This window comes from Oryctolagus cuniculus, chromosome 7 (genome assembly GCF_051225735.1).
Source record: "Oryctolagus cuniculus isolate XC-2025 breed Fujian yellow rabbit chromosome 7, ASM5122573v1, whole genome shotgun sequence".
NCBI lineage: Eukaryota > Metazoa > Chordata > Mammalia > Lagomorpha > Leporidae > Oryctolagus > Oryctolagus cuniculus.
The window spans coordinates 44828260-44841345 of NC_142873.1; the positions used below are offsets into that span (position 1 = coordinate 44828260).

The 13086-nt window shown below is 41.8% G+C and overlaps 1 protein-coding gene across 1 annotated transcript in view; it reads left to right on the forward strand.

The window, feature by feature from the left end:
- NUP210L (nucleoporin 210 like) overlaps positions 1–13086 on the forward strand; it is a 126625-nt gene that overhangs the window by 15704 nt on the left and 97835 nt on the right. The window contains exons 6-10 of the mRNA XM_002715340.6: positions 415–547; positions 1690–1848; positions 5061–5129; positions 6040–6146; positions 6782–6922. Coding sequence (XP_002715386.4) covers positions 415–547; positions 1690–1848; positions 5061–5129; positions 6040–6146; positions 6782–6922 — 609 coding nt within the window. The remainder of the gene's footprint in view (positions 1–414; positions 548–1689; positions 1849–5060; positions 5130–6039; positions 6147–6781; positions 6923–13086) is intronic.

Genomic DNA, 13086 nt, shown 5'->3' on the forward strand with positions numbered 1-13086 from the left:
GGGTAAGTCTTCACTAGAATCGATATATTCAACAGGGAGTGAAAAGTAACAATCTGGCAAGTCTGTTAACTGAAGGTTTGTTGAAAAGAATTTTTGTAACATACAGCCATGTCTTACCCTTTCTCATTTCACCTTACTTGCCTTTTTATTTGCCTACTTCTCTTTAAGATTTTTCATTTTCTATTCTTAATCTGAGTGAGTTAGAAAGTTAATAAATGACTTAAAAAGTTTATATGGTATTGATTCATGATCACGTTTTCAGGCTAACTGAAGTTATGACTTACTTAGGAAGCATTTTATTTATCTTAAAAATGTTTTAATTTATTTTGTGAAAAAAGGTAAATGTTTAGCAAGGAAGGTAGCCTTGAGGATTTTGCCTATTAGAAACTTTGGTTTTTCTCCTTTCTCTTTTAGAAAGTAGCAGCAGCATTGATACGTCTTCTTGTTTTGGAGAATATATTTCTTATACCATCTCATGATATTTATCTCTTAGTAGGAGCTTTTATTAAATACCAGGTTGCAAAAATGGTTCAGGGAAGAATGACAGGTAAGATGATATCTTTTCCTCTGACTCACATTTCCCAAGTCCTTTCTGCTGACAAATTACTCCAAATTACATAAGAAAAAAATACTATTTGTGTTTTCAGATTTTGTGAGAAAGTATTTCTTTCTTTCTTCCTTTCTTTTTTAAAAATTTATTTGAAAGGCAGAGTTAAGAGGGATAGAAAGAAAGATCTTCCATCCATTGGTTCACTCCCTAAATGGCCACAAAGGCCAGGGCTGGGTAAGGCAGAAGCCAGGAGCCAGGAGCTTCTTCAGGTCTCCCAAATGGTTGCAGTGCCCCAGGGAACTGGATTGGAAGCAGAGCAGCCGGGACTTGAACTAGCACCCATATGAGATGCTGGCATTGCAGTCGGCAGCTTGATCTGTTATACCACAACGCCGGCCCTGAGAAAGTATTTCTTAGCCATCTTCTGCTACTTTCCCAGCTACGTTAGCAGGGGGGCTAGATTGGAAACCCAACAACTGGGACTCTGCTATGGGAGAGGGTATTGCAAGCAGTGGTTTAACCTGCTGTGCCACAATGCCAGCCTCACACACATCACTAGTTTTTAAGAACACAAGCATTACCAACAATAAACTCACATAATATTCCACTGCCCCAAATGGCTACATGTAGAAGTTCATCATTGTAGGAAAGAAATTAGAAGCAGATTGTTAGGAAAAGAGGTTTAGAATAGCCAGAGTGAATTTATTCAGAGAAAATAAATTCATAAAGGTGGGTGACCAACTGCCAGCGTTCACATTGATGGAACATGTGGCAGAAGGCTCTGACCACAGAGGCCGGGCCTTTTTATATTTTAGGTGGGCTAGGGGTGGGGGTAGCAGACAGAGGTGAATTCCTGGAACTGGTCTTTCAGGTGGCCATGTGGGGCCTTGGGAACCTGGGAAAGAATGCTGGGGTATAAAGGCAATAGGATGTGAGACCCAATTGAGACCCAAGGGCAAGGAATAAATTCCAATTCATCTCTCTTTTGGGCAATGAGCAAGAATGGCTAAGTCTTATGTCCTTGTTCCATCACAGATTTTAGGCCTGCTTCCCAATCTTCCTCTTATAATCAAACAATACACCATTATCTGCTGGATGGCTGCTGTCATTTTATCTATGTATTTTTCATATCTTAATAGAAGTGAAATTTCCCCTGGAACATTATACACTGGAATTGCAAGACCATAGAGTTGCACAAAACGGGTCTGTTTCTGAGAAAGTGGCTTTACTGGATGAGAAAACAGCCACTGTGACTGCCTTCCAACTGGGCCAAACTAATCTTGTCTTCGTCCATAAAAGTATCCTTTTGTTCAAGTTTTAGCTGCCAATCTACTCTTTTTGAGCATTCTAGTCATATTCTTTGGTAAAATAATTTATTAAGAGTGATTCTAATACTACTACACTGTTTTTCTATGGGTTTTATTTTTAATAAAGAACTATCAATTATCTTTGTCATAATTTCTAACAAGGGATAAGGGATAGGTAGTGAAATGGAGAATAGTTGGAGCTTAGGGTCTTTTAATTTCTTTTTTTTTTTTTTTCAGATTTATTTATTTATTTGAAAGGCAGAGTTACCCAGAGAGAGGAGAGGCCGAGAGAGAGAGAGAGAGAGAGAGAGAGAGAGAGAGAAAGGTGTCTTCCATCCGCTAGTTCACTCCCCAATTGGCCGCAACGGCCGGAGCTGAGCCAATCCAAAGCCAGGAGCCAGGAGCTTCTTCCAGTTCTTCCACGCAAGTGCAGAGCCCAAGGACTTGGGCCATCTTCCACTCCTTTCCCAGGCCATGGCAGAGAGCTGGATCAGAAGTGGAGCAGTTGGAACTTGAATTAGCGCCCATATGGGATGCCAGCACTGCAAGCAGTGGCTTTACTGGCTAGGCCACAGCACTGGCCCCTGCGATCTTTTAATTTCAATGCTAATTTGTAAGCTCCATCTATTATAATTTGTAGACTGAGGGAAATGAAATTTGAAGAAACATATGTGATTTTTATTTAACTTGTTCTTTCCCATTTTCACATGGTAATTGAGAAAATGTAGTGTTGTCTGCTGTGGATGTTTAATGATTTTTAAATTGAGTTGACAGTAATTTTAAAAAACTAACTAAACCTGTTCATTAGTGAGCAAAGAGCAGTACACAGTATTCTATTATAGTCAGTGAAAATTTAAATTCTCAGAACATTAAAAAATGATTTGGACTTCATTTCTCAGTGTTTAGTTTGTAAATATTTCCTGGTTTTGAATATTTGAATTAATTCATTCAGCAAATAGCTATTATACTACTACCACTTTGTTCTGGTTTCTGTGGATACAGACAGCTGTTTTAGCCAGGATAGTTAGGGAAGTCTTCTCTGACAAGGTGACATTGAGGCAATGAGCCATGCATATATCTGGATGAAAGAGCTCCGGGAAGAGGAGTCAGCAACTGCAGAGTTTCTGAAGCAGGAATGTGTTTGGCATGTTTAAAGAAGGACAAGGAAGACAGCAAGTCTGAGGTGCAGTGAATCGGGAAAGTAGTGGAAGAGATAGTAGAGTAGGGGAGGGCTAGATTATGTAGGGCCTAATAGGATTACTCTCAGTAAAAATCCATCAGACTTGAAAGAAGATACTACTCCTTGTACAATAGTGTTAGCTGTTTGTGTTATTTGTCTAACACATAATAAGGAGTTGTTTGTTCTTTAGTCATTTTAAAGTGTCTAGGACTTCTGTCAGCAGATACACTACTACCTATTAAAAAACTAAGTTGTTCAATATTTTTTCCCAAAGAGACCTTTTACTTAATTAATGCAAATTTCATAAGTACAACTTTAGGAATATAGTTATTCTTCCCACCATACGCACTCTCCCACCCACACCCTTCCTCCTCCCTCTCCCATTCTCGGTCCCATTCTCCATTAGGATTCATTTTCAGTTAACTTTATACACAGAAGACTAACTCTATACTAAGTTAAGATTTCAACAGTTTGCGCACACACACACTGTCACACACACACAGCCTGTTTGAGAACAAGTTCACGGTTTTGAGCCCCAGTTCTGTGTCAGGCACTGCCTTGAATTCCCCAGCCAGACTTACAATGAGCCTTTTGTCCTTCATATTCTCAGTTCACATTGTAATTTATTTCACAGTAGCAAATGCTAAAGTACATTCGATTTGCCTAATTTTTTAAAAAAGATTTATTTATTTATTTGAAAGTCAGAGTTACACAGAGAGAGAAGGAGAGGCAGAGAGAGAGAGAGAGGTCCTCCAACTGCTAGTTCATTCCTCAATTGGCCGCAACGGCTGGAGATGCACGAATCCAAAACCAGGAGCCAGGAGCTTCTTCTGGGTCTCCCACGTGGGTGCAGGGGCCCGAGGACTTAGGCCATCTTCTACTGCTTTCCCAGGCCATTGCAGAGAGCGGTTTCGGAAGTGGAGCAGCCAGGACTCGAACCAGTGCCCATATGGGATGCTGGCACTGCACATGGCAGCTTTACCCGCTGTGCCACAGAGCTGGCCCTAGATTTGCCTAATTTTTTATTTATTTACTTGAAAGACTTATTTATTTACTTGAAAGGCAGAGTTAGAGAGAGAGGAGAGACAAAGAAGGATCTTCCATCCACTGGTTCATTCCCCAATTAACCGCAATTGCCGGGGCTGGGTTAGGCCAAAGCCATGAGCCAGGAGCTTCATCTGGATCTCCCACGTGGATGGCAAGGGCCCAAGGACTTGGGCCATCTTCTTCTGCTTTCTCAGGCACATTAGCAGGGAGCTGGATTGGAAGTGGAGCAGCCAGGACTTGAAGTGCACCCGTATAGAATGTTGGCACTGCAGACAGTGGTTTAGCTGACTGTGCCACAGTGCCAGCCCCAAGATTCGCCTATTTTGTGTCTTTCTTGAGGACATGGATGATGACTATTTATCATTACCCAGAAGCTCCTGACTCCTGTCTTCGTATCAGCTCAGCTCCAGCCGATGTGGTCATTTGGGGAGTGAATCAGCAGTTGGAAGCCCTCTCTGTCTCTCTCTGTCTCTCTCTCTCTAACTCTGCCTTTGAAATAAATGAAAATAATTCTTTAAAAAGAAAAAAAAAAGGAATTTATTGGAGAATGTGTTCTGCTGCTAAGTAGACTTTTTAAAATTTGTTTACTCTTTTGAAAGGCAGAGTTACATAGAGAGAAGGAGAGAGAGAAAGAGAGATTTACCCACTGGTTCACTTTCCAGATGGCCACAATGAACCAGTACCCATATAGGATGCCAATGTCACAAACGATGGCTTTACCCACTACACACAGTCCCAGCCCCCCAACTAAATGGATCTTAAAAGTACAGAACATGATCTTTTTTTCCCCAATCCATCTCCTTCAAATTTGAATTCAAGAACAGCTGACTCTTGAAAAGACTGGAAGTGTACACATTCAAGTTATAGCTTTCAATAAAAAGTTTTTGTTTGTGGGTTTGTTATATTTTTCTTTGTAAATCACCTTTCTGTTTTCACTCAATTCTGGCTCATACAATTTCCTTAAGCAGAAATTAAGATGTCTATATGCGATCTGTGTCTGGACTCCCAAATTGCACCATATATGTTGTAGAGCCAGGATTTTTAGGTATTTTTATTTATTTAAATTTATTTAAACGTTTATTTACTTCTATTAATTGAGAGAGAGAGAGAGAGAGAGAGAGAGAGAGAGAGAGATTTTCCATCTTCTGGCTTACTTCCCAAATGCCTACAATAGCCAGAGCTGGGCCAGGCTGGAGCACGGAGCCAGGAACTCAATCCAGGTCTCTCATGTGAGTGGCAGAGACTTAGGTGCTTGAGCCATCACTTACTGCCTCTCAGGATGTGCATTATTAGCAGGGAGCAGAGTTGAGGCTCGAATCCAGGCATTCCAGTATGGGACGTAAGCATCCCAAGAAGTGTCTTAAGTACTGCACCAAATGCCTACCCCTTTTGGTATTTTTAGACAATGATATTTAAAAAGTTGAATGGCTTAAACAATTTCACCAAAATGAGTGTGTTAACAACTTAGATTGTATCTGCATCTTTTGAGACTTAACTGACTTTGAACTCACCTTTATTTGAACATATTTTCTCACATTGTTCATTGTAGTTAAATGTTATTTGCAAGAGTGAAACATCCTGAAATAGACTGAAAAAATGTGAAGATTCTTGCAATATAGTGTTTGAGTTAGGAAAAGAGACATCATAAAGGGAAAAAATGAATGTCAATGTCCTTACGCCCTATAAAACTGATTCTGACTGAAATAAGTTGCCAGCTTACCTGACACATTAGGAATGAGCCAAAATTGTGGTTTATTGTTGTCCACAAATTTAAGTCAGAGTCTTTATTCCTGAGATTTTTTGGAACTCCAGGTTACTTTACAAATTGAGAGAAGGAGCAAAAAGATCTTCATCAGAAACTACTCCATCTATTAGTGAGTCTTCTTGTCTGTATAGTTTCGTTGTAGAAAATTGTTGACCTCTTCTAATATTTTTGCTTATTGATTTGTGTATAGGTTTCACTGTCCAACCTGGAGGCCGTTGGAGTTTAGAGGTGGGACAGGTGTATGTCGTTACAGTAGAAGTGTTTGATAAAAGCAGCACAAAGGTCTATACTTCTAATGTGAGTCTCTCTTTTGTGCTTTTCTAGCTCTTTGAGTAACTTCTTGAATGTGCCATCTTTCTGGCCAAGAAGCCTTCTCTCTTTGTTTGCTTCCAGATTTACCCTTTAAAGTGCAAGTTTACTTTTTTTAGTTATTGTTATTAAATAGTTCCGTCCTTGAGGGATGCTAAGCTGGAAGTAGAAGATATAGTTCAGTTAGAATTATAGAAGAGTTGAAGAGGGGACCAGTGGTAAATCTGTGGAGGAAATCTTTATTCTACAACTTCACTTCAGAGGTGGTTACAAAGTTTTGTAGTGATTAGAGCAGCAGTGTGAACATCAGATGTGAAATGTTGTATTTGTTCTCCAGGGTCCTTTTTCTCCCCCTAAGAACTATCAACTTATGGAATGGCATTAAAATTACATCAAAATTTGCATACGCTTTGATTCTTGTTATTCGTGATGGATCTTTCAAAAACTTAGTACCATTTTAAATTACATCTTCCCAACTTCGAATTTCCATGAGGCAAAGATTGTGTTTTCATTTCTTTATATGCTGACTGCATGGACATTGTTTTATAAATGCTTTGTGATGAAGATGGCTTTAGGGGAAGAATGTATCTTCAGGTTTGTGTTGCTGTTGGGCTGACTTTCAGAATCTCAGGATTACATACGACTTTCCAAAGGAGTACTTTGAAGAGCAACTAACTTCTGTGAATGGATCTTACCATGTAGTCAAAGCCTTGAAGAATGGTGTTGTGGTGATAAATGCATCCCTGACTTCCATCATTTCCCAGGTAGGAAGTAAAAGAATGGTCTGTGTATCCATAGAGCACAGAAGAGGGTTGACAGACTTGCCAATTTGCAAGTAGACATACCTGAGGTCTTCGAAAACATCACTGAAAATGTACATTATGATAAAACCATATATGGATTTCTAAAAGTTTTTGCACTAAAGTAAACCTGTCTTTTATTCCATTTTCCCATAAATTTTTTTTTGAAAAAGATTTATTTATTGATTTGAAAGGCAGAGTCACAGAGAGGCAGATGCAGAAGGAGAGAGAAAGAGAGAGGGACCCTCCATCCTCTGGTTCACTCACCAAATGGCCGCAACTGCCAGAGCTGAGCCAATCCAACGCCAGGAACCAGGAATTTCTTCCAGGTCTCCCATGTGGGTGCAGGGGCCCAAGCACCTGGGCCATCCTCTATTGCTTTCTCAGGCCACAGCATAGAACTGGATCGGAAGTAGAGCAGCTGGGACTTGAACTAGCGCCCATATGGGATGCTGGCATTGCAGGCAGCAATCTTACCCACTACGCCATAGCGCTGACCCCTCTCATAAACTTTTTAAAATAATATTTATTTATTTATTTGAAAGGGAGAGTTACAGAGAGAGAGAGAGATCTTCCATCCACTAGATTTTCCATCTATCACTCCCCAAATGGCCACATCAGCCATGGTGGGGCCAGGCTGAAGTCAGGACCTGGAACTCTGTCCAGGTCTCCCAGGTGTGTGCACTTGGGCCATCTTCCACTGCTTTCCCAGGTGCATTAGCTGGATCAGAAGTGGAGCAGCCAGGACTTGAACTGGCACTCATATGGGATGCCTGCACTACAGGGCTTCACTATGCCATAGAGCCAGCACCCCCTTCCCAAACTTTCTGAAGTAACTTTGTATGGCATACACCACCTTTATCTCAAAAATGAAAAGGAAACTGGTAGACAGTACACTCAGTTTGTGCCTCTCCAAGTCTTCTGTCCAATCATTGTTATTCCATATCTGCATTTGTGGTCATGTGTATCATCTGGAATTCATTTAAGAAATGCACATTTTCTTTTTTTTTCCAGATCCAATTAATAGGTTTATCTATTAATTTCAAAATTTTCTCATACTGTTTGGGCAATATTTACATGCAAGTGATCCATATTCTAAGATTTTTCAAGGCAAATTTTAAGGCAAAAAGATGTTCAACTCCATAACAAGGAACAATTTTAAATCTAGAACTAAAACCAAATTCCATCAGTTCCACCATAATAAAAGTACAACAGATACACAGGTGTTCCTTGGTGGTGAAGAAGGGAAAATGCACATTTTTATAGGCGCATTTCCACATGTCATTGGCTCCACAGAGAGAACTTTTTATTCTAAAAATTGAGAGGGTTATTATGTCAATTTAGCCAAACCCCCAACATTGAAATTTTGCAATTCCAGGATTTTTACTATTGTAAATGGCATAACTGAGTATCTCTGACAGTTTTTCCTTTTGGTTAATTTCCATATGGTATAATGCCAGAAATAGATACGGAGTACAGGGATGAGGAACGAACTGTTTCTAATGCCTCAGAAATACATAAGTATACTGATTTTTTAAATTAATTTATTTGAAAGAGTGAGAGAGAGAGATATTCCATCTGTTGGTTCACTCCTCAAATAGCTGCAATGGCCAGGGGTGTGCCAAGCCGAAGCCAAGAGCTAGGAGCTTCCTCTGGGGCTCCCACATGAGCACAGGGGCCCAGGATCTTGGGCCATCTTCTGCTTTCCCAGGCACACTAACAGGGAGCTGGATCGGAAGTAGAGCAGCTGGGACTTGAACTGGCACCCATATGGGATGCCAGCACTGCAGGCTGTGGCTTAACCTGCTGCACCACAGCACCAACCCCCTGATTTTTTTGTTCTTGTTGTTTTTGTTTTCAAGAAAAGTGTGCTTTTGGTTTTTTGAGGGGAATTTTTTTTAAGATTTATTTATTTATTTGAATCTAAGAGTTACAGAGAGTGGGAGAGGCAGAGAGAAAGAGAGATCTTCCATGTGCTGGTTCACTCCTCAGATGTCCATAATGTTCAGGGCTGGACCAGATTGAAGCCAGGAGTCAGGAACTTCTTCCAGGTTTCCCACATGGGTGGCAGGGGCCCAAGCACTTGGGCTGTCTTCCACTGCTTTTCCCAGGCCATCAGCAGGGAGTTGGGTCGGAAGTGGAGCAGTATCCACATGGGATGCCAGCATAGCAAGCAGTGGTTTTACCTGTTATGCCAGCCCCAAGGTGAGTTTTTAAAAATACTTATTTATTTGTTTTCTTTTTTTAAAAAAGATTTATTTATTTTTTTATTTGAAAGTCAGAATTACACACAGAGAGAGGAGAGGCAGAGAGAGGTCTTCCATCTGATGGTTCACTCCCCAATTGGCCGCAACGGCTGGAGCTGCACCGATCTGAAGCCAGGAGCCAAGAGCTTCTTCCAGATCTCCCACATGGGTGCAGGGGCCCAAGGACTTGGGCCATCTTCTACTGCTATCCCAGGCCACAGCAGAGAGCTGGATCAGAAGAGGAGCAGCCGGGACTAGAACCGGCGCCCATATGGGATGCCGGCGCTTCAGGCCAGGGCTTTAACCCACTGTGCCACAGAGCACCGGCCCCTCAAATTCAAATTCATTCATTTTTTTACTATCTTCACTTTTTTCACCTAGACTTTCAAGGCAGGTTGCTGCCATTCTTTTTTTTTTTTTTTTTTTTTTGAAAGGTAGTGGGCCGGTGCTGTGGCTTAGCAGATAAAGCCGCTGCCTGCAGTGCTGGCATCCCGTATGCTCCACTTCCCATCAAACTCCCTGCTAATGCTCCTGGGAAAACATGCATCCATGTAGGAGACCCGGAAAAAACTCCTGGCTCCTGACTTCAGATCAGCACAGCTCCGGCTGTTGGCAGCCATCTGGGGAATGAACCAGCAGATGGAAGACCCCTCTCTCTCTCTCCACCTCTGCCTCTCTGTAACTTTGTCTTTCAAATAAATAAATAAATCTTAAAAAAAAAAAAGGCAGTTAAAGAAAAGCAGAGAGAGAGAGAGAGAGAGACAGAGAGAGAGAGAGAGACAGAGAGAATTGGCCCGACAGCTTCTCTAACTTCAGGTCTTGTCACTTTCCCTTTCCTGCGCTTTAGAAATACTGACCTTTCAAGTTCCTAGAAAATGTCTTGTTCCTGTTTATCTCTAAATTTTCAGTTGTTGTGGTTTCGGTTTCTATAAACCAAGGGTGGCATATTTTTTTTCCTGCCAAGGGCCATTTGGGTATTCGTAACATCATTAGCAGATGATACAAAATTATCAACTTAAAATTAGCCTGTTATAGATTCATTAAATTTCAAATACTGCCTACAGGTGCCTCGGCAGGGCCAGACCAAATGATTTCCAAGGCCTGTGGGCCGGATGCTCCTCACCCTTGCATAAATGCACTTCCTTTAGTCTACAGTACTTTCTCTCTGCCCACATAAAATTTCATAATCACCACACTTTTTTTTTTTTAGACAAATGGTTTACAAATATTCTCTTCCATGCTGTAGTTTTCTCCTGGTCTGGCTCTTTTTAAAAATTTTTAGTTATTTTTATTTGAAAGGCTGAAACACACACACAGAGAGAGAAAGAGATCTTCCATTCCCTGGTTAATTTCCTAAATGCCTACATGGGATGCCCATGTGGAATGCCGGCACTGCAGGCAGTGGCTTTACCTGCTATGCCACAGAGCCGGCCCTGGTGATCACCTGCTGCCTTCCAGGGTGCACATGACCTGGAAGCTGGAATCAGAAATGGAGCTGAGACTTCGAGCCAGGCAAGCATCCCATTCCTGTTTTCTTGACACAGATGTTTGGTGGACAAGAATTTTAAATTTTGATGAGGTCCAATTTAATTTTTATTGTTATTTTTGTTGATTCTTGCTTTAGGTCATGAAGATTTGCCCCTATGTTTTCTTCTAGGAATATTATAGTCTTAGCTCTTATATTTAGGTCTTTTATACCTTTTCAGTTAATTTTTGTATATGCTCATCATTTTGATTTTCTTCTCATTTTCTTTTTTTTATTGTTAATTTCTTAATGGATAAGGATTAATGGTTGCTGCCAGTGCTGTGGCACAGTAGGCATGGTGCAGGCATCCCATATGGGCGCCAGTTCTAGTCCTGGCTGCTCCTCTTCCTATCCAACTCTGCTATGGCCTGGGAAAGCAGTAGAAGATGACCCAAGTCCTTGGGCCCCTGCATCCGCATGGGAGACCCAGAAGAAGCTTCTGGCTCCTGGCTTCAGATTGGCACAGCTCTGGCTGTTGTGGCCATTTGGGGAGTGAACCAGCAGATGGAAGACCTTTCTCTCTGTCTCTCTCTCTCACTGTCTGTAACTCTACCTCTCAAATAAATAAAATCTGCAGTGCCAGCATCCCATATGGGTGCCGGTTGGAGTCCCGACTGCTCCCCTTCTGATCCAGCTCTCTGCTATGGCCTTGGAAAGCAGTGGAAGATGGCCCAAGTGCTTGGGCCCCTGCACCCACGTTGGAGACCTGGAGGAGGTTCTTGTCTCCTGGCTTTGGATTGGCCCAGCTCCGGCCATTGTGTCATTTGGGGAGTGAACCAGCAGATGGAGGACCTCTCTCTCCCTCTTTCTCTCTTTCTCTCTCTCTCTCTCTCTCTCTCTCTCTCTCTCTCTGTCTCGCTGCTTCTGCCTCTCCGTAACTCTGCCTTTCAAATAAAATCTATTTTTAAAAGATTTATTTATTTATTTATTTATTTGAGAGGTAGAGTTACAGACAGAGAGAGGGAAAGACGGAGAGAGGTCTTCTTTCCACTGTTTCTCTCCCCAAATGACTGCAACGGCTGGAGCTGGGCTGATCTGAAGTCAGGAGCCAGGAGCTTACAGCAGAGAGCTGGATCAGAAGAGGAGCAGCTGGGTCTCAAATCAGCGCCCATATGGGGTGCTGGGCCTCAGGCAGTGGCTTTACCCACAATGCCACAGCGCTAGCCCCACAAGACATTTTCTAAAATTGTAACAATCGGGGCCAGTGTTATGGTGCAGTGGATTAAACCACCGTGTGCAAGACCAGCATCTCCTATTGGAGCGCTTGTTTCATGGCTTCTGCAATTCCTAACCAGTTTCCTGCTCATGCTTTTGGCAAGGCATCAAAAAATAACCCAGTGCAGCCAAGCAGGGAGTGAACCATCGGGTGGAAGATCTTGCTCTCTGTCTCTCCGTATTTTTCTGTCATTCTACCTTTCAAATAAATAAATAAATCTTAAAAGAAAAAGTGAAGTTGTAGCAATCTGGTTTCAACTGATACAAACTTAGCTTCAGTAAGACACAAAAACTGCTCCTATAGAGCTCTGTTCCTACCTCTTTATGTTGTTGTTGTCACAACTTACATCTTTTTTCCCCCTATTTATTTATTTTTTTGATTTGAAAGGTATAATGACACACTACTGATATTCTATCTGCTGGTTCACTCCCCAAATGCCGGCAACAGCCAGGCTGGGCCAAGCTGAAACCAGAAGCCAGGAATTTCATCTTGGCCTCCCACATGGACAACAGAGACCCCAAGCACTTGGGCCATCATCTGCTGCCTTCTCAGGTGCATTAGCAGGAAGCTGGATCAGGAGCAGAGGAGCTGTGAGCTGAAGTGTCACTCTGATATGGGGTGCTTAACCTGCCTCACCCCAAAGCCCAGCCTACCGCTCACATCTTTGTACATTGTGTGCCCATTAGCATAGGTTCATAATTACTGTTTTCTGCATGTGTTTTTTGAGTCATCCAAGAAGGAAAAGAGTTTAAAACCAAAATGTAATCAGTCAGTCCTCTGTATCTGTGGTTTCCACGTGCATAAAATCAACCATGGATGGAAAAGATTGGGCAAAATAATTGTGTCTGTATTGAACATGTTCAGACGTTTTTCCCTGTTATTATTCCATGCTAGAGTGGGGAACCTTTTTACTTCCAAGAGCCATTTGGATATTTATAATATCATTCATGGGCCATACAAAATTGTCAACTTAAAAACTAACCTGCTGTAGACTTATTGAATTTCAAGACCTGCCTGCAATTGCCTTGGCGGGGCCAGACCAAAGGATTTCACAGGCCTTATAATGGCCCATGGCTGGACATTCCCCACTCTGCAACAACACATTGTAGTAAGCATTTGCATACCATTTACATTATATTAG